Raw genomic sequence first — 22,214 nt, 5'->3', positions numbered from 1 at the left:
GTCCCCAGGCAACGTGGCCTATTTGATCAGCACAAGGCATGCAAGCTCCACCCCCCCAGTCGTTCTTAGACTCCTTATTGGGTGAGCAACGCAGCCAAGCAACACAGTAGGAGCCTCCCTCCTCCCTGGCCGGCAGGGAGGGAGGGAGAGGAGCTGCTTCCTTTGAAACCTGGGAAATTTAAGGGGCATCATCAATAAGGGACAGCAGCGGGACACGGCGCTGGGCTAAGGGACTTTCCCGCCAAATAAGGGACAGTTGACAGCTATGGGCCAAGGGTCTGGAAGCCAAGCCTGATGAGGAACAGTTGAAGGAGCTGAGTATATTTAGCCTGGAAAAGATGAGACTGAGAGAAGACAGGATGGCCATCTTCAGATATCTCAAGGGCTGTCACATGGAAGATGGAGCAAGCTTGTTTTCTCCTGCTCCAGAGCGTAGGACTCGAACCCATGGCTTCAAGCTCCAAGAAAGGAGATTCCAACTCAGCATCAGGAATAACTCAAATAATTCAATATCTTCTCAAACCAATCCTCCTCTTTCTCACTGACCTCACTAACCTTGAGTAGGTTTGAACAATTTGGGGCAATTAAATGTTAAAAGTTAAATAAACCTTGTGGAAGGAGGCGTGTTAAGGTATATAGAAGTGTAAGGTAAAGGTAAAGGTACCCCTGCCCGTACGGGCCAGTCTTGACAGACTCTAGGGTTGTGCGCTCATCTCACTTAAGAGGCCGGGTCACGTGGCCAGCGTGACGAAGTGTACATAGGGTTAATTTGAATATGTTATTATTGAATATTATTGAATATGTATATTATTAAATATTATTGAATATGTATATTATTAAATATGGTATACCCAATGTATCAGCCGCTTGGGGGTTTCACTGTTTGTGTTTTGGTGGTTGGTAAAATTTTTTTTATATATATATATACCGTATTTTTTGCTCTATAACACGCACCCGACCATAACACACACGTAGTTTTTAGAGGAGGAAAATCCTTAGGCATGCCACCCGTAGGCATTCCCTCCATAACACGCACAGACATTTCCCCTTGCTTTTTAGGAGGAAAAAAGTGAGTGTTATGGTGCAAAAAATACGGTGTGTGTGTGTGTATATATATATATATATATATATATATATATATATTTAAAATCAGGAATAACTTTCTGAGAGCAAGAGCTCTTTGACAGCGGAACAGACTCCCTTGAGAGGCTGTGGCTTCTCCTTCCTTGGAGGTTTTTAAGCAGAGGTCGGATGGCCATCTGTCATGGGTGCTTTAGCTGAGATTCCTGCATTGCAAGGGGTTGGACTAGATGACCCTCAGGGTCCCTTCTGACTCTCTGATTCTATGATTCAACCCTCCTCCCCCGCTGTTCTTAGCCCCGTGCCCCAATTTCTCTCCACTCACAGAGGCCGTGCTGCCCTTCTGTGGCCCAACCTTTCCCTTGAGCCGTTAGGACGTTCTTGATCTCAACAAACGTCCTGGAAGCCAAGAGATGGGCAGGGTTTTCCCTTAAAGCTCATTCTAAGGAACTGGAGAGTCTGTTCTTTGATTTGTGGGAGATAAGGAAGCTGAGGAATTTTTGAGGCAGGAAAGCGAGAGCACATCTGCAAGTACAAAAGGAGGCATTAGGGCCAGACGTTGTGAGCAAAGCACAACATCCTGTGCTGGAACAGCACATCTGTGAGACATCCCAGTGTGTCCCCCAACTGGGGAGGGGGTCCACTCCTACCTACTTGGCTTGGGTTTGCAAAGATACGGCTAATATTGGATCAGGCCAATGGCCCACCTAGTCCGGCCTCCTGTTCCCACAGCTGGCCAACCAGATGCCATGGGGAAGACTTTAAGTGGGACCTGGGTGGAAATTAACAGGAGACTCAGGTGATGAGCTGCAATGTCTGGGAGACCAAAACTGGGTAACTTGCAAATAAAGAGGAAGGTGTACAGAGATCAGATGATTTCATGGGTGGCGCTGTGGTCTAAACCACTGAGCCTCTTGGGCTTGCCGATCAGAAGGTCGGCGGTTCGAACCCCCGTGACGGGGTGAGCTCCTATTGCTCTGTCCCAGCTCCTGCCAACCTAGCAGTTCCAAAGCACACCAGTGCATGTAGATAAATAGGTACCGCTGCAGCGGGAAGGTAAACGGCATTTCTGTGCACTCTGGTTTCTGTCACGTGTTCCATGCGCCAGAAGTGGTTTAGTCCTGCTGGCCACAGGACCTGGAAAGGCTGTCTGAATACAAGCACCTGCTCCCTTGGCCTGAAAAGCGAGATGAGTGCTGGAACCCCATAGTTGCCTTTGACTGGACTTAACTGTCCAGGTATCCTTTGCCTTTATCCTCATGGGTCAGGTAAGGGAATCGTTCCAGAAAGATAATGGTGGATGCAGAAACTATATGAAATAAAGGGGAGTCGTGTTCCAAGAAGAGGAGCTGCTTGGCCACAGGTCTCCCCTGGTCCCAAACCGCTGAATAGAACCAGGTTGGCAAAAGGTGGTTTGTGCTGCCATTTTTTTTAACTGCAGCACTGACTTTTTTATTTTCACACATTTTTTTTGCTTTACATTTTTGTGGGGTATCATCATCATCGCCATTATTATTTCACTTGAATAATCACTTGCTACATATGGACCCTCGAAGTGTCTTACAAAATGTGAAGAGCACATTTAAGGAATATTTGAAAAAATATGTTAATATTTAAATCTTAGAATAGCTTTGGAAGTGGATATAGGCTGTAGGGTTAGAAGATAGTGTGTTTTAAAATAGTATTATTTGTAAGTGATAAAATGGTTAAAGTAAATGTTTTTTATGGTTAAAGTAAATGTGATTTTAAAAAAGATGGTTAGAAATTATGAGATATGTAAACTGCTAAAGATGAGGTAAAATGAAAATCAGAAAGATGGGACTTGGGGAAGCCCACTTAACAATGTTTAGAAAAATAAGGATAAGACAAGAATCTGTTTGTATTGTTTGTTTTTCTGTTTGTGTTCTTTATTTGTGTTATAAAATGAATATATTTTTTTGAAAAAAACAAAAACAAGATGTGATGAGCACTGTCCTGACTCCCGCCCAAATATGTAAAGAAAGGCTTTTACTTGTGAGTAAGAGAGAGGTCTTTACTCAGGCTAGTAATGGTACAGTCTGGGCAATAAGCACATTGATTAGGAGTCGCGATTCAGGAGTTTTGGAGCGGGCAAGAAGTTCAGAACTGAACGTAAACAATGAAGATGTCCCAATGAGTTTCCCTGTCTCTCACACCAGCTTTTACAGATGAGGTGGGACGAGAGTCTCTACCCTTGTGGGGATGCCAAGAGTGTGAGCACTGCTGTCTCCAGGTCGCGCAGGAGAGCTGGCATCCTTATTCCCCTTCCAAAAGTGACTGAAGTCAGGATACAAAGGGGAGACAGCCGCTCCCAGGTTCCTCCATTCCCTAACCTTCCTTCTCCTGCGCCACAGTCTGCCCGATCTTGACAACACTGTGAGGCTCATGATAGGAATAAACACGAATGAACAGTATATCACAACAACCTACAAAACGGACCAGATAAAACAGACAGCAGAGACAGCAAAATCATCACAAGCCCTCAAATATCTGGGAGAACAGGTATTTTTACACCTGGTTCCCAAAAGCATGTTAGAGATGGCACCTAGCAGGCCTCACTGAGGTGAGAGCATCAAAGGGAACGCCTGTGAAAGGGACTCAACTGTAGGGCCCAAGTAGATGCCAGCCAAAAAATGGTGCTCCAAAAATATTGGGGTCCTGAACCGTACAGGGATTTATTGGTCGAAACCAACACCTCGAACTGGGCTCAGATATGCACCAGCAGCCAGTGCAACTGTGCCAGGACTGGTCTTTATATCATCAGATCCCCTGGAGCCCACCAGCAATTGGTTGGCCACGTTCTGCACTAGCTGAAGTTCCCAAACAGTCTTCAAAGGCAGCCCCACATAAAGCCCACTGCAGTAGTCCAATCTTGGGGCTACCACAGCGTAGACTACTGCAGCTGGGTCATCCCTGTCCAGATAGGGTCGTAACTGAGCCACCAGCCGATGCTGGCGGAAGGCGCTCTGGTCTCAAGCAACCTGATGTGGCATCAGAAACAAGGCACATCTGGAGCTGACTAGGTGCCTGAGTTTTTATGTATAAAATTGCGTTACACAAACACACACTCACACTCTGCTCCTTCTGGAGAAAGTCTACAAAACAAACAGCACTGTCAGGATTTGGGCTGAATGGGGGAAACAATCATGGTTCCATCCCCCAATCACTATGGCATCCACAGAAGCCAGAAGAAGCCAGAACATCTCCACTCGACCTACCATGGCCTTCTTAATAACAGCTTCCAGAACAACCTCACCTGTGTCATCAGATCCCACAAGGTTCGACCAACTCAACAACACTTCCCTGCCCATTGCCAGCGCCCTCACAACTCTCTGGTGTGCCAGTCCTGGTGGCCAGGTTTCCCCAAGGACACATGTGCAACATCGGAAGGATACATGGCTGCCAAGATTGGAGATGCCAAAAACCACCCAGGGTTAGAAATTCGCCAGGCGCATTTTGCACCTGGCTATGGGTCAATTGTGACCAAGTGACGATGCCCGGGCACCAGGATGGCTCCTGACGTCTCCACCATCTGGAGGTGCATGCCTGGGGTTCCTTGGACTGTTTTCACACACAAATACCACATCCTGCAGAATTCTACCCGTTAAATATTTTATCTGCACAATCAGGAACCCAAAAGTCGTATTGAAAAAGCTGTCTGGCCCCAAATTAGCAATCAGGCATTCTGTTTTAACGACTGTAACCCTGGTTTAAGGAGGCAGTTGGCACCTAGCTAATCCATCTGAGTTTCTAACACTGCGTCCTCTACTCGCTAACCTGGGCCAGGGGGTCAGAGTGCGGCCCAGCGCAGAGCACATTTGAGCAAACTCCACAGTAGTTCCCTCTCGGCAAAGACCCATGGAGTCTTCTCCAGCATCTTGCACCAGACCCCACGTTCTCGGTCCACCCCACCTCCCCTTACTCCCCACCGCCCCAAACCACGGCAGGCCCCCGGCCAACTCACCATCCCCTTCCACCTTCTCTGGGGTGCGGCTCCAGACAACCTGCCTGCTTTTCAAGCGGACTTGGAAGTTCCTCCGCTCGGGCCTCTGGGATTTCTTCTGGTAGAAGAGGGTGAGGACAGTGCCCGTCTCCAAGCGCTTGAGGACCCCGGACATGTCCCCTGCTCCGGCCGCCTCCGTCTCAGAGGGGTCCTCCAGGAAGCCATTGAGGAAACTGTTCAGCCTGGACAGAGACATCCTTCTCACTGCATGGCCTTTGGTGGCATGCAAAGCCCTCCAAGCCACAGAAAATCCTCTCCCCCTTTTTTAGCGGAGGGGAGCTCAAGACGCGGCTAAAATCCTGCTGTGATATATAATATTCCTTGCTGGCAACTGCATATATATTAGAAACCTCTTTCTATTTCTCTAAGATGCGACAGGATCTCCTTCGATCCGGTGTCTTCTTCTGGAAGCTTCAAGGGATGGAAATATAGGTAAAACCAGATTGGGGGGCTGAAAAGGGAGGTGTCCCCCCGAAAGCTGACGGAAGAGGCTTCTCCAGCTGCGAGGTTCAAGCCCGGCTCAGAGCGATCCAGCCCAGCTGGAATTCTGGCCCAGAAAGGAATGGAGGTGGGGGAAATCTCGCCATAGCTTTGGGGCTGGAGAGGGGATGAGACTTTGGTGCCCTCTCTGGGCAGAAGCCCCAGGCAAGCCCCACCCGAGGTGGGCTTTGCAGGGATGGAGGAAGAGGGTGGCGCACCCAGGCAGGCAGCGCCCCTCCTGCCCCAAGGACCCGGGTGGCAGCTCCCGGCCACCCCATCCACTCACATCTGCCAAGGGTCTTCTGTGGAGGGCAGAGATCTTTTCTCCAGGAAGCTGAATCCCCAGATCCCAAAGGCCAGGAGGCTCCTCTGCAAACGCTCCTCTGCCCCCACCCAGGAAGGGAAACGCGCTGGGGGAGCCTTGGCAGGGTGGTCTATGGAGTGGACCCCTTCTTGTCCCCTTTCTGGTCCTCTTCGCCTGCTCCCTTTCCTCGCTCTTCTGCTCCTCCTCGCCTTATTTCTCCGCTGATTAATTGCAGCCTGCTGTTGAAATGGACGCCCAGAGGAAACTGCAATCGCACATGGCCGGAAAGAGACCAGAAAGGAATTTAGGAGGGGGGGAAAAAATAAATAAATCCTGGATCTTACAGAAAGCAAAATAGGAAAGTGCGGGGGGTGGGGGGAGGCTGGAAAGGTGGAGGAGGGCGACACCTAGAGGCGGAAAGAGGGCATAGCAGGGGAGCGGAAGGGAGGGGTTGCGGGAACAGACGAAGGTGGGTCCAGATGCGCAGCCCAGATGTTTTGCACTACAAATCCCATCGGCCCCTGCGCCAGCTGATGGGACTTGTAGTCCAAACAGCTGGAGGACACTAGGTTGTCAAAAGGCCTCCCCAGAGAGAGAGGCGCCTGAACCTTCCTTTAAGTTGCTGCTGCTGTTATTTATTTTAGTTGGCTTTTTTCCACTCCAAGTAAACGTCTTTTTTTGATCTCCCAGGCTTTTATAAACCTGCATTCTTAAAATGGCTTGGAAATGGTCCTGCTGCAATTGTTTTATAAAATTTCTAAAATTGTGCCTTATCGTTTTATCTTTGCGGGTCACCCAGAAGACGGTTACTGGGCAGCTAATCTTGAAAACCAGAATAAAATCAATTTTTTAAAAAATAAAATGGCAGAGGAGCACAGAAGGTGCTCCTTCTGCACCTTTATTGATTACATAAGATTTGTACACTGTTTCATTGTAAAACAAAACAACAACAATGAACAAACCTGAAAATGGTTTACAGAAAAGATAAAGCAACTAAATTATCAATAAGAAAAATAAACAACAATAATTTAAGACTTTAGAAAATTTAAAATAACAGACTAAAATCAGATTAAATACTGAGTCAACTTTCTAAACATCTGGGTTTTTGTTGTTTAGTCATTTAGTCATGTCCGACTCTTCGTGACCCCATGGACCAGAGCACGCCAGGCACTCCTGTCTTCCACTGCCTCCCACAGTTTGGTCAAACTCATCCTGGTAGCTTCAAGAACACTGTCCCACCATCTCGTCCTCCGTCGCCCCCTTCTCCTCTTTCTCAACATCAGGGTCTTTTCCAGGGAGTCTTCTCTTCTCATGAGGTGGCCAAAGTCTTGGAGCCTCAGCTTCAGGATCTGTCCTTCCAGTGAGCACTCAGGGCTGATTTCCTTCAGAATGGAGAGGTTTGATCTTCTTGCAGTCCATGGGAGTCTCAAGAGTCTCCTCCAGCACCATAATTCAAAAGCATCCATTCTTTGGCGATCAGCCTTCTTTAGGGTCCAGCTCTCACTTCCAGACATCACTACTGGGAAAACCATAGCTTTAACTATACGGACCTTTATTGGCAAGGTGATGTCTCTGCTTTTTAAGATGCTGTCTAGGTTTGTCATTGCTTTTCTCCCAAGAAGCAGGTGTCTTTTAATTTCATGACTGCTGTCACCATCTGCAGTGATCATGGAGCCCAAGAAGGTAAAATCTCTCACTGCCTCCATTTCTTCCCCTTCTATTTGCCAGGAGGTGATGGGACCAGTGGCCATGATCTTCGTTTTTTTGATGTTGAGCTTCAGACCATATTTTGCACTCTCCTCTTTCAGCCTCAATAAAAGGTTCTTTAATTCCTCCTCACTTTCTGCCATCAAGGTTGTGTCATCTGCATATCTGAGGTTGTTGATATTTCTTCCGGCAATCTTAATTCCAGCTCGTCTAAACAAAAATGTTTTTAGGAGGCATCGAAAAGAGCACAGTGAAGGGCCCTGCTTGATACCAATGGGCAGGGAGTTCCAAAGTTTAGGTGCTGCCACACTAAAAGATCAAGATGTGGAACGGGTATTGTGTGCCACCTGCAAGTGCCAGTTCCACCAACTGAAGCCAAATTATAGGTACATGCTATCATACATGGTGGGAGTGTCTACAAACAGAACAATTTTGGAAGGAAGTTTTTAATTTTAGCCATTATGGCAAACTCCTGCATCCTGCACACACACACCCCAAACCACTCTTCTATACATTATATTATTTGTAGTTTCTGTTTATTGGTAAACAATATTCTTGCCACAGTGACTATACATGAAACTTTAACCGGGCCATTCATATAAATTAACAACAGGACTGGGTCACACCAGATCCTATATCCAAAACTCTTTTCCAAGCTGGAGTGGGGAGGCAGAACCCAAGCTGGAGAGAGGGGCTGCCTTTTTGAATTGGAGGCTGCAGTAATGGGAGAAACTGGTCCCTTTCGGAGTTTAATGCTGCGAACTTCTCCATTGCAGGTTCAGGTTGTACAGTCATACCTCAGGTTACAGATGCTTCAGGTTGCGTTTTTCGGGTTGCGGACTGCCAAAACCTGGAAGTACCGGTCACTTCCGGGTTTCGGCGGTCACGCGTGTACAGAAGTGCTAAATTGCACTTTGCGCATGCGCAGAAGCGCCGAATCGCAACCCGCGCATGCGCAGACGTGCTGCTGCGGGTTGCAAATGTGCATCCCGCACAGATCACGTTCGCAACCCGAGCATCCACTGTATATGTGTGTGAATAAAACTACAAAAACAACAAAAATATCCAACAGTGAACCATACTGTTATGGATTTGTGGCTGCCAAGACACCCATAATTCCTGGGTTTAGTAAGTGTTAGAGTTGAATCAAAGCTTGGAAAGATAAACTGGAAGTCCAACTCTTAAAAGCTGGACGGATGGGCCATTTGCAGGGAACAAAGACAAGGAGATAGGCTGTCAGCAAAGCCAAACCAGAAAATGGGGCTGGAGTCCCTTCCTGAGCCCTGAGATCATCAATCAGAGGGGACTTCCGGGTTGGCGCCATCGTCTAATGGCGGATTCCCTCCGAGCTCCGGAGGGAATCGGCTCAGCAGGGGTCGGGTCCTGCCGCGGCGGCGACGCGGGGACCCTTAGAAACCACAGGCACTGAAGCCTGTGGACCTGGTGACTCGGTGGGCACCATTTGCGCGCCCCCCCGACCCGCAAAGAAGCCTTTCTAAAGGCTTCGGAACGGGGGACGGAGGGAGGTGTGGTGCTGAGAGTTCGACTGCTTCCCCTGCTGAGTGAAGCCGCATGCCATGGACGGAGAGCGTTAACTTCTTCTTTTGAACTTTTGGATCAAAAGTAACGACCCGTGAGTAACACGGTAATTGGACTTAAAAGGGAAATTTATTTCTGGGAATTCGGCAAGATCGGGCATGGTGCTAAAAAGGAAGTCAACCTACCCGCCTTGTAAACATCGTAAAGCAAGGATTTTATTACTAAGGTTGTGTGAATGTCTTTCTTTTTTTGTGGAAAAGAGCAATTAACTTTATATTGGGCCAATTTAAGTGACTGTGCTGGAGGATAAGAGAACGGAATTTACCCCTCCCCCAAAACCCGGGAGCGATCGGGGAGAGAGCCTGTGGAAGAGGTTTATAGATTTTGACAGCTGTCAAATTAGCTGTCAAAGTTGGGGGGAAAAAAGGAGAACTGTGTCTTTGCTGTCTTTGCTGGTTACACTTGATACAATTTGGTAACAAATTGTTAAAAATAAAGAAGAAAAGGTTTATTTGTCATTAAGTAACTAGAATCCCTCTAGAGGGGGTTCAGGACATTACAAAAATGGCTGTAAGTGGAAAAATACTGGCTGAACTGGAAAGGACCTTTCGTCTTTTGGGAAACCTACAGGAGCAGACAACTGTTTTGACTATGAATGTAATAACAATGAAGGGAACAGTAAACAAAATTGCTGAACCTGGAAAGGATATGATTCAAGCTCCTGCAGATGAACAGGGAAGTGTTGTAGCTGATCCAAAAATCCTTATAGCCAAACAGGAGCAAGAGTCTGAGTCATTTCAGATGTCATTTAAAGAACATGAGAAAGAAGGAGGCGCTGGGATGTTGCAGATGGCTAAAGAAAGCCAGAGGCCTGATAAGCTGGAAATAATTGAAAATAAGAACATGACGATGAAAGTTTGGTTGGAAGTGAAGAATGAAAATCGGAGAGATCTCCTCTTATGGGGATCTGAAGACATATGGAATATAAATATGGCCAATACAGAATTTGGAGCCTTTGGGACATTTGGACTTATGAGCAGTAAGAAACAAGATTTTGGCTCCATTGTTAAATATGGAGGTCTGGCTGGAAGAAATACGGACTTTACTGGAACAGAGCCTCTTCGAGATTCGGAATTTAAAATAAAGGACTATCAAGAAAACCGGCAGAGAGAAATTGAGAGAGGGTTAAGTGCCTCGGATGTGAGATCGCCAGGCTGATTTTGGATGGACTGATGGACTTTGGTTGGGGATCGAAACCGGGAAAGGGGGTGGTAGGGCTTCGGGAATCCAAAGGGTGTAAAAATATGATTTTGTTTTAATTAAGTTGGTTTTTGCCACTAACATAAAAATGGGGAATTTGGGGAGAGATTTGGGGCCGACCTTAGCAAAAGATTATCAAAAATAAGTGTTGGTGTATAAAGACTGAGATTTTTAAGTTTAAATAGATTAATTAAATTGATGGAGGAATTTAGGAAAAGTATGTTAAGAATAAGTTTTGAAATATAAAGATAGAGGTTTAGAAGTTAAAACTTGTTTAAGTCAATTGAATTAGAGGAAATAAGGTAAAGTGGGGGGGATAAAAATTGCTGAGCTAAAAATTGGAATTGGAATACAAGAAGGGCAGGTGTGGGGAAGTCAAGGAAATTGGGTATGGAATGTAATTAAGGTAAACTTTTTTAACTGCTGTTTTTTCTTCTTCTTTTCTTTTCTCTTTTTTTTCTTTTCTTTTTTGTCTTCTTTTGTACTCTTTTTTTGAAAATTTTAATAAACATTTAAAAAAAAAAGAGATCATCAATCAGAAGGCAATGTGGGTGTTTTTTGTTAGGAGGACTTCTTAGGATTTCAGTTTTTGCCCAGTGTTTAAAGATATACCATGATGGCACCCAGTAAGCCTCTTTGGGGAGAGCATTCCACAAACGGGGAGCCACTGCAGAAAAGGCCCGTTCTCATGTTGCTGCCCTCTGGACCTCTCATGGAGGAAGCACATGAAGGGCCTCAGATGCTGATCGCAGGGGGCGGGGCATTTCATCTGAGGAGAGGCGGCCCTTGAGATATTGGGGTTCTGAGCATCTGAGGCATCTGATCAAAGCCTGTATTTTTGATCAAGACTGTATTTTAAAATGAGCTTAAATTCACAAATGTTTCATGCCAGGCAGGAAGGCAGCTGCTAAGGACTTTGGACAGAGGGCCCCTCTGGTTTATGGCAGTCATAAAAAAAGGCTGAGAGCGAGGTCGCTGACCTTGCATGTTGCAGAGTACAATTAAGCTGTAAAAGCTGCTAAAATTAAGAGTAGGTAAAATAGTAAGGTTTATTGTTTAATAAGAGGGTAATGCCATTTGGCCTCTCATCATACAAAGAGCCATTTGCCTAAAGGTCATAAAGGCTAAGCATCTGGCTGGCAGAAAGGGAGGGAGTATTTTGGGAAACCTTTTTTAAGCTGTTTCTTTAAACTGAGTTCTTCTTTTACTCTGCAAAGATTTCTTTTCCTTTTAAAAGGTTATTTATGTTATGTATAATATTATATCTGTTGTCTGAAATGCAGTAGGCAAAGGAAAGTGAGAAATGTTAGATTCTTATGTTAGATTCTTATTTCATTGATGCTGTGTGTGAGAAGGTGAACTCAAGATCTCTGTTTAAGATAAAATTAGCCACCATCTGTTTTAGCAATCTGCTCTATTTTAGAATTAAGGGGGCAAAGGTGATCTGGTAATTAAGGTGCCTTGTCGAGGTTAATGGCTACTTGTTTGCCATTTATAGATAGAAGGAAATATAGCTCTTTGTCTCCCATAAAAGGTAATAGGAAATGGATGTATCTTTTATGATTGGTTCTAGCAAACAGCCAATAGGAATTTCAACCAGGCTGATTGGACAGAGGCAGCCAAAGGAGGAGCAAGGGGGCTGGATTGAGGAAATATAAGTGCTGGCCATCAGGGCTGGAAAGGCAGAGCTTTGGTAACCATATACCACTGTGTCTCTCATTTATTTGTCTGACAAATAAATTATTATTTTAATTTCTCTGTTGCTGCATTGAATATTTCATTCCAGCTAAGCGTTAACCACAAGCAGGGTGCTACACATCTGCTTTGCAAGCGGTGTGTGTGTGTGTGTGTGTGTGTGTCTAGTAAGCAGGAAGTCTTACACCTGCCTTGCAATCCCCCCAGGCATCTACATGTAGGGATGGGAGGGACTCCAGCCTCAAATCTTGGAGAGACGCTGCCAGTCAGTGTGGACAATATTGAACTATGTAATTAAAAAACCCCAAAACCAATATTTATATACTGCTCTCAGGCTGGATGGGTCCATGGTCTGAGTCAGTAGAAGGAAGCTCCCTATGTTCCTATAAGGCTTTGCAGGTCAAAAGAAGGATTTTGAATTGGTATGGAACAGAGGTAGTCCTGGCAGCTGTGACTTTCCAGGCTGCGAAGGGGGGGGGGAGCAGCGTGCTCTCTTTTCTTTTTTTATATATAATTTTTTACTAGTTTTTCAACATATAATTTTCAACAATAATTAAACGTACTTTTACATCTTATAGTTTTTTTTTACTTCCATCAATCACATCTGAAAATTTTCCAATTTATTCACTTAATTTACATTTCATATTTTCACTATTACATTTAAATCTCATAACTAATATCTCTCTTCTTTCTCTTCTTTGCAATATTTCATATATTTCTCCTTACAAAAGGAGTCTTGTAGTCCTACTAGCGTAATTTGTTGATTACAGTTGCTCTTCAAATAATTTGTATATTTCTTCCAATCTTCTGTAAATCTCTGGTCTTGCAGGTTTTGAATCCTTCCTGTCATTTTATCCAATTCCGCATAGTCCATTAATTTTGTCTGCCATTCTTCTTTTGTCGGTATTTCTTCTTGCTTCCATTTCTGAGCCAACAATACTCTTGCCGCTATTGTTGCATATAAAAACAATTTTACATCCTGTCTATTAATAGCCTCACCTATAATGCCCAGTAAAAATGCTTCTGGTTTTTTTTTAGAAATGTATATTTCAACATCTTTTTCATCTCATTATATATAATTTCCCATTACTTTCTTGCATTCTCACCACATATGATAAAATGTCCCTTCTTTTTCTTTACATTTCCAACATTTCTCATTTGTCTTATATATTTTGGCTAATTTCACAGGTGTAATATACCATCTATACATCATTTTCATCATATTCGCTTTCAAGGCATTACAAGTGTCAGGGAACTGCCATCGGAACCGGAGGAGGAGGCAAGGCTCCACAGCGATGCTGGAGAGGGGCCAAGCAGGGAGAGAGGCAGGTCTCCGGTTGGGGAAGAAAATCAGCGCAACACCAGGGATAGAGGGGGGCCAATGGGGGAAGCAGAGAGCAGGCTCCAGGACTCTTCACTGGACACCAGCGGGGAGGTCCTCCGCTACCCACGCCCTCCCTGCGCAGAAGACTTCCGCGCAGGGAGAGTAGGAGGAGACTGGGTGTCAAACAACTTTTATGTTGGAAAAGGTTTAAGAAACGCCCACTGACGGATTCTGCCAGCGACTGAACAGCCACGGAATGAATGGCTGTCCAGAGAGAAACGGTTTAACCAGGCAACCTAACCCAGAGCAGCGGTAACTTACGCACAAGCAACCCCCATACGCATTACAGCAATCCGTCAGTCCCTGAAGTTGCTTGTGCGCAGCGACAGGCAGGGGAGCATAATGAGTCAAACCGGAGAAGCCAGCGCCATGGAGCGAGCAGCTGGAGTGCAGAATCTGGTGGAGAGGAACTGAGATTTAGAACAGCATGTGGTTCTGCTAACGGCGAGGCTGGACGAACGGAGGGCTCAAGATACCAAGGTCGGACCCACCCCCATCGCAAGGAAGGTACCGGGACTGGTGCACAAGTTTGGGGGGAAGCCCCAGGACTACAACGCGTTCCGAACGGAAATAGAGTATGCTTTGGAACTGCAGCAGGATGACTTTGCGGATGATGGGGAGAGGGTGGCCTACATTGTGGGGCATCTGGAGGGCGGGGCCAGGGAATGGGTCAGGCCCCTAATGGCAACGCAAAATGCCGCCTTGAAAGACGTCAGGAAATTTTTTCAGGCGATGAATGCAATGTTTTCCAGTGAAGTGGAGCAAAATGTGGTTCGACGGCAATTGATGGGGTGCAAGCAGGGGAGCCAATCTGTTAGAGAGTACTGGTCGCGCTTTGCGATGTTAATCCACCGGCTGGGGTGGAATTTGGATGCTGAACCCGTTCAGATGTTGTTTGAGGAGGGGTTGTCCCCAACGGTCAAGGATGAGCTTTCCCGCGCAACCCCCATACGCATTACAACAAGAAAGAATAAAATTTACAGCGTGCTCTCTTTTCAGCTGAGCAGTCATGAAGACGTGGAGGTCTCCAGCGCATTTGCCACAGTGCGCCAGAGATTCTAGCCTGGCAGCAACCGCTAACTCTCCTTTGCGCAGGAACCTGCTGTCCCTGCCCTCCTTCCCCAAATATTATTCCCACCAGGAAAATGTGATGCATATTTGACAAATGAAAGGAGCCTTTCCTTTGGGACTGCAGGCGGCAGCTTCTCCTGGAAAAGGAGCCCCCACTTGTAAGCCAAGTGATGCTCTTTCCCTTGGGCACAGGCTCCTCTGTGAATGCTGGTGTCAGCAAAAAATTCAATTTCAAACTTCATTTGCCCTTGGGAACAATCTCTCTCTCTCCCTTTTCTAAAAACAGAGAATTTATCCACCCGCCCCCAAGCTGTTCACTTTTCTGGAAAAGTTTTACTGGTAGAGAGCGTTATCTGGAACGATCGCAACAACTACCTGACTTTTAGAAGCCTTGTAGAGGGAAGTTTTAGATGTGCTATGTTTTGATGTGTTTAAGGTTTCAGTTTATTGAAAGCCACCCAGAGTGGCTGGGGCAACCCGGTCAGATGGGTGGCATATTATTATTATTATTATTATTATTATTATTATTATTCCACCAAGATGGCCCTGCAAAAAATCATCAGGCCTACCAGGCAATGAATGTTGGTGATATTCATATATTTATTACCTTTATCTCTGTTATGTACTGAGTTGAATAGGATCCAAAATGCAGCAGTCTGATTGGTCTTAGAACAATAGGATTCAGAATGCAGCAGTCTGATTGGTCCTAGAAAAATAGGATCCAGAATGTAGCAGTCTGATTGGTCCGCAGGAGCCACCCAATCCAACTCCGGGTGGAAGTGAATCTGCAACCTGATTGGCCTCCAGGAGAATCCCAGAATTAGCCAATCACGTGGGGCCCATCGTGTAAATAATGTATATAAAGCAGACATTTCGGGGGAACTTCCGTTCCTCACTACTCTGAGCTGAATAAAGAGCACGAAATCCACACTCGACTCCGAGTATATTTCAATCTCCCTATCAGGCCTCTAAGGAGCTGAGGGCATGTGGTCCCCATACTGCCCATTTCATCCTCACAACACCCCTGTGAGGTAGACTAGGGTAAGAGTTGGTAGCTGGGCAAGTGAAGGCCTATGGGTGACGAGGGCAGCAAGGGCAGCAACTGGAACTTCCTTTGTGCCCCAGGCTGCCAGTTGTGCCCAGGCAAAGATCTGCAATTTGTAGCCCCCCAAGACATGCTTGTTTCTAATAGGGATGTGGCTCAGCAAAAGGGTGGCTGTGCTCCCAAGAGTCTCGGGGGCCAGACAGAGAGGCCTGGAGTCCGCATTCAGCCCGGGGCTTCTCGCTCTCTGAACTAGTCCTCTTCCGCCTGCACACAGACCAGGGCCAGCTCACCCAGGAGACAAGGTGAGGCAGCTGCCTCAGGCGGCAAGATCCACCAGGGCAGCAGATCCCGATGCCAATCTTTCTTCCCCCTGTAATAAACGTAAATCTGCCCTTATTCCCTTATGGGGGACACCAGAGCCCTTGCAGAGTCCTTTGCAGGTTCTCCATCAGTCGGAGAAAATAAGAGAGGCCAACCAGAGAATATTGAGAAGCAAAGCAACTCGTAAGCCTGATCTTTATTGAACTGTTGCAACAGGGTGCTCCCCTCACACACAGGAAAGGAGGAGGACCCAGAACCAAGGTGTGCCCGCCCTTATATAGACATTTTAAATTGCCTGCCCTGCAGTCCAAGACCACCCCCAGAAACAACATACCTACATCACAGAAGGGGTGTAGCTCAAGACCACCTCCCAGACACTGAGGCATCTGATCAAGGCCTGTATTTTCTGATCAAGGCCTGTATTTTAAAAATGAGCTTAAAGATGTTTTAATGCCAGGCAGAAGACCAGCTGTCTAAAAGACTGGCAGATGTTTATCTTCCTGTTCAAGGGCCCCACTGATCTATAGCAGTATTTCAGGGTTGTAAAAGGAAATTACAGGCTGGGAGCAAAAGGTCACACTGACCATACAAATTACAGAATATAATCAAGCTGCAAAAGCACTAATTAAGTAAATAGTAGGATTCATTGTTTAACAAAATATAATACCACATGTCTCCCATTAGAGACTTGAGCCACAGGTTAAAGGGCAAGAGCTAATGGGAAAAGCAGCTGGCCAGGAAAGAGGGTTGTAAGCTGAATAAGTTTTTACTTTGAAAAGGCCTTTCCTTTCCTTCTAAAAAGCTATATATGTTAATGTATGAAATATTGGCTTAAATGTAATTATGCAAAGGATTTAGAAAGTAAGAAATGTTAGATTCTTATGTTAGATTCTTATTTCATAGAATCATAGAATCATAGAGTTAGAAGAGACCACAAGGGCCATCGAGTCCAACCCCCTGCCAAGCAGGAAACACCATCAGAGCACTCCTGACATATGGTTGTCAAGCCTCTGCTTAAAGACCTCCAAAGAAGGAGATCTTTCATTGATGGTGTGTGAGAATGTGAACCCAAGATCTCTGACCTCTGTTTAAGATAAAAATTTAAAACCATTAGCCATCTGTTTTGGAGGGCAATAGGGCAAGGAGGGCAAGAGGTGAGCTGGTAATTAAGGTGCCTTGTTGAGGCAAATGTAAGATATATGACTACTTGTTTGCCATTTATAGATAGAAGGAAATATAGCTCTTTGTCTCCCATAAAAGGTAATAGGAAATGGGTGTATCTTTTATGATTGGTTCTAGCAAACAGCCAATAGGAATTTCAACCAGGCTGATTGGACAGAGGCAGCCAAAGGAGGAGCAAGGGGGCTGGGCTGAGGGAATATAAGTGCTGGCCATCAGGGCTGGAGTGGGCAGAGCTTTGGTAACCATATACCACGGTGTCTCTCATTTATTTGTCTGACAAATAAATTATTATTTTAATTTCTCTATTGCTGCATTGAATATTTCATTCCAGCTAAGCGTTAACCACAAGCAGGGTGCTACAACATCATACCTACATCACAGAAAGGGCGGTCTACAACAGAAATCTGAGTGCGTTGTTTACCTCCTGTCTGGCAGGTTACCTGTTAATGGTCACTTGATTGGATACCCTGGGGAGCCTGGCCAGTCTGTTGTAATGACAAATACTTAGTTCCTGAGCCAGGTCACAGGCTCACCCTATTCATGCACAGACATACCCTTAAGACAGGATTTGTGAGCAAAAAAACAATGATGGGGAGGCTCCCCCACTTCCTCCCTCCTTGCAGAGAAAACATTTGGTCAGTTTGGAAGTGCAAATGGTTTCAGGGTGGTCCTCTTGTGCTGCTCCAGGCATGTGGTCCACACATCTATGTATGCACTTGGTTGGTGTGTGTGTATGACCTTAATTTTTTTATTTCACCCCTTGCTCCAGATGTAAAATCCTCCCTCCCCCCCCTTCTTCCCTTGCAGGGAGGGGGGCATCATTTTGGGGTCTGCCTCAGCTGCATACTTTCCAAGTGTCCCTATTTTCTAGGGACAGTCCTGGAATTACAGAAGCCATCCCAATTTATGATTTGATCCTGGAAATGTCCTGCTTTTCCTTTCCCCTCCCCTCTACATCTTGGAGAGCAATTAAAAGTGATTTGTGTCTAGGTACAAAAACAGAGTTCCTGTTTATACTGAAAATAAAATACTTAGCACCCAATGAAGGAAATGGTGGATCTGGCATACGAAGACTTCCTATAATTTTGGAGGAAAACGTCACCAACTTTAAACGATTTAATTGCAATGCTACAGCAGACAGCCATTTCTTAGGAAATGCATGGAGGATTTATTCCTTCATTGTTAATGGAGCCTCACAGTGTCTACTCAGGGGTAAGCCCCACTGTAGTCAATGGAGCTTATTCCCATGTAAGTTGCAGTCTTACAGTGCTATCCTCTGCAATTTTACTCAGAACTAAATCCCACTGAGTTCATTTGGATTTAGTCTCTGGTATGTTCCTGATTATTCTCGCCATTTCTATCATCATCATCATCATCATCATCATCATCAGATTATATCCCAGTTTTTTCCCTGACAGGGACTTAAGGCAGCTCACAGCTAAAATCAGGGTTGCCATATGTCCTCTTTTCTCAGGACACAAGTCGTCACAGCGATCCATAGTTAAAAGTAAGGTAAAGGTAAAGGGACCCCTGACCATTAGGTCCAGTCGTGGCTGACTCTGGGGTTGTGGCGCTCATCTCGCTTTATTGGCCGAGGGAGCCAGCGTACAGCTTCCGGGTCAAGTGGCCAGCATGACTAAGCCGCTTCTGGCGAACCAGAGCAGCGCATGGAAACACCATTTACCTTCCCGCCGGAGCAGTACCTATTTATCTACTTGCACTTTGACGTGCTTTTGAATTGCTAGGTTGGCAGGAGCAGGGACTGAGCAACAGGGTGCCACCACCGAGAAGGCCCTCTGCCTGGTTCCCTATAACTTGGCTTCTCGCAGCGAGGGAACCGCCAGAAGGCCCTCGAAGCTGGACCTCAGTGTCTGGGCTGAACGATGGGGGTGGAGACGCTCCTTCAGGTATACTGGGCTGAGGCCGTTTAGGGCTTTCAAGGTCAGCACCAACACTTTGAATTGTGCTCGGAAACGTACTGGGGGCCAATGTAGGTCTTTCAGGACCGGTGTTATGTGGTCTTGGCGGCCGCTCACGGTCACCAGTCTAGCTGCCGCAGTCCAATTAGTTGTAGTTTCCGGGTCACCTTTCAAAGGTAGCCCCACGTAGAGTGCATTGCAGTAGTCCAAGCGGGAGATTACCAGAGCATGTACCACTCTAGTGAGACAGTCTGCAGGCAGGGAGGGTCTCAGCCTGCGTACCAGATGGAGCTGGTAGACAGCTGCCCTGGACACGGATTTGACTGCGCCTCCATGGACAGCTGTGAGTCCAGAATGACTCCCAGGCTGCACACCTGGTCCTTCAGGGGCACAGTTACCCCATTCAGGACCAGGGAGTTCTCCACACACGCCTGCCCCCTGTCCCCCAAAATCAGTACTTCTGTCTTGTCAGGATTCAACCTCAATCTGTTAGCCGCCATCCATCCTCTAACCGCCTCCAGACACTCACATGAGCAGAAACACCTGTCTGGGTAACTCTGGGATTCGAGATATTTTCCCCACAAAACCCCTCCCAAATCGCCTTCAAAACAAACAAACAGACAGACAGGGATTCTGTTTGCAGCTGCCTGCCTGGTGCCAACCATCTTCTCTAACCACCGCCACTCCCTCCCCGCTCAGGTATCCACAACCTGCTGGCTCAGCTCTTCACCAACTTGAACATTTCTTTATTTCTTTTGCTTTTCTCAGCAAATTTCTCATAAGCCACCAAGAGACTCCCACAGCCTGAACCTCGACTGATGAGGCTCCGATTTCAGATGTGTGAGCCAGCTAATTGGGTCCTAGCGCATCCTTGTTGCAAGATTCATCGTTCTGGGTGAGGCTGGACTCATTAGGAAGATTAGCGCCCTGCTTATTTGCAAGCTGAATTAGGCAATTTAATTTTCCTTAAACATGCCACCTTCCCTAGGGTATGTTCTCGCACGCAGGCCCTCCTGCAAACGCAGTGTCAGAAGACGCTGCTTGCTTTTTTGAAAAGCGCTCCCCCCCAAGGTAGACTCACAAAACAAGGGGGCGTTGTGAGTGGCAGCAGGTGTCAGTGAAATCTTTGGAAGGTATGGAGTTTTAACACAAACCCAAAGTTGGAGATGAATGTTTCTCAGGGGGTGCTAGTTAAGGATGAAATGATGGAAGGAGAATGTGTGTTTTTTAAAAAAGGGTTACACGTCACCCCAATATCAGAGCAGTAAAAGAATCCAGGGCTTCTAAGCACTTATCCAGTTTGGATCGAAGGTCAGCGGAGAGGATTGTGGCGTCTTTGGGTATATGGTTTTGTTCGCACGCATATACAACCCAAGCATAAGGTCTGTGTGGGAGGGGTTTCACGGCCTTCGCACCCCAGCAGATCTCACTTCTCCATTAGGAGCAGCTTTGGTTCCAGCACAGAGTAAGCAAGTCTCAGTGTCTCCAGCTTCCAGCCTGTTTCCAGCTCTGATCAAGCCTGATGAGGAACGGTTGAAGGATCTGGGTATGTTTAGCTTGGAAAAGAGGAGACTGAGAGGAGATAGGATTGTTGTTGTTTAGTTGTTTAGTCCTGTCCGACTCTTCGTGACCCTCTGGACCAGAGCACGCCAGGCACTCCTGTCTTCCACTGCCTCCCGCAGTTTGGTCAAACTCATGGGTCTTTTCCAGGGAGTCTTCTCTTCTCATGAGGTGGCCAAAGTCTTGGAGCCTCAGCTTCAGGATCTGTCCTTCCAGTGAGCACTCGAGAACACTGTCCAACCTGGAGCAGGAACCAGCAAGCCACTCCAGTGTCCCTGCCAAGAAAACTCCATGGACAAAGACAACAGGAGATAGAATAGACATCTGCAAATATCTCAAGGGCTGGCACATGGAAGAGGGTGCAAGCTTGTTTTCTCCAGCTCTGGAGGGTAGGACTTCATGTTACGAGAACAGAGATTCTGACTGACATACGGAAAACCTTTCTGACAGTAAGAGCTGTTTGACCATGGGATAGAAGGTGGTGGAGTCTCCTTCCTTGGAGGTTCTGAAGCAGAGGCTGGATGGTCATCTGTCATGGATGCTTTAGATGAGATTCCGGCATTACTGGGGGTTGGACTAGATGACCCTCCAGGTCCCTTCCAACGTTACGATTCTGTGATCCCATACTGGCTATTGTTTTCCTACCTAGCAGCTAGGAAAGGGGGTGCAGGAAAGGCCCACCTCTTAGCCTGGAGGTCACCATCACTCAGTCGCAGCTCTTGCAGCCCAACTCATTCTTTTGTGATGCTGCTGAGGACACAAGTGGCCAAGTCTTACAAAGAGCTCATCAAACTAGTTCAGCAACCTCCTCTATTAAGAGCTCAAGAACTGGAAGGTACTCAGGGCACCATCCAGATCAGGCACCCCCAAACTCGGCCCTCCAGATGTTTTGGGACCACAACTCCCATCATCCCTAGCTAACAGGACCCACTGTCAGGGATGATGGGAATTGTAGTCCCAAAAACATCTGGAGTTTGGGGATGCCTGATCCAGGTTGACCTCTCTCGAAACCCGCAACAATAATATTCATCTTATGTAAAATAGAGCCTACAGATAAAAACAAACAGATCACGAATGGCATAGCCAATGCGGCTAGTAGCCACCAATAGCCCTCCATGGATTTGCCCAGCACTCTTTTAAAGCCATCCAAATTCGGTGTCCATCGCTGCCTCCTGTGGCAGTGAGTTCCACAGGTTAACAGTGTGCTGGGAGAAGAAGGACTTATCTGCACAGAATCCAGCAGCATCTCAGCTTCGTTGAATGTCTGGGACTCCTGGCGTTCCACAGGGAGGGTGCCACTACTGAGAAGGCCCTCTGCCTGGTTCCCTGTAACTTGGCTTCTCACAGTGAGGGAACCGCCAGAAGGCCCTCAGCGCTGGACCTCAGTGTCTGGGCTGAACGATGGAGGTGGAGATGCTCCTTCAGGTATACTGGGCCGAGGCCGTTTAGGGTTTTCAAGGTCAGCACCAGCACTTTGAATTGTGCTTGGAAACGTACTGGGAGCCAATGTAGGTCTTTCAGGACCGACCGGTGTTATGTGGTCCTGGCGGCCACTCCCAGTCACCAGTTTAGCTACCACATTCTGGATTAGTTGTAGTTCCCTGGTCACCATCAAAGGTAGCCCCACATAGAGCGCATTGCAGCAG

At 46.6% G+C, this 22,214-nt stretch overlaps 1 protein-coding gene across 1 annotated transcript in view; it reads right to left on the bottom strand.

Annotated features, from left to right (window-relative positions):
- Nucleotides 1-6,197, bottom strand: part of LOC128416997 (1-phosphatidylinositol 4,5-bisphosphate phosphodiesterase gamma-1-like) — an 85,694-nt gene extending 79,497 nt beyond the window's left edge. The window contains exon 1 of the mRNA XM_053395130.1: nt 5,063-6,197. Within this exon, the coding sequence (XP_053251105.1) occupies nt 5,063-5,297 (235 nt within the window). The 5' untranslated portion in view covers nt 5,298-6,197. The remainder of the gene's footprint in view (nt 1-5,062) is intronic.
- Between the last annotated feature and the right edge of the window lie 16,017 nt (nt 6,198-22,214).

This window comes from Podarcis raffonei, chromosome 7 (assembly GCF_027172205.1).
Source record: "Podarcis raffonei isolate rPodRaf1 chromosome 7, rPodRaf1.pri, whole genome shotgun sequence".
In the NCBI taxonomy this organism is placed as follows: domain Eukaryota; kingdom Metazoa; phylum Chordata; class Lepidosauria; order Squamata; family Lacertidae; genus Podarcis; species Podarcis raffonei.
This window is presented reverse-complemented; position numbering and strand designations above follow the sequence as displayed.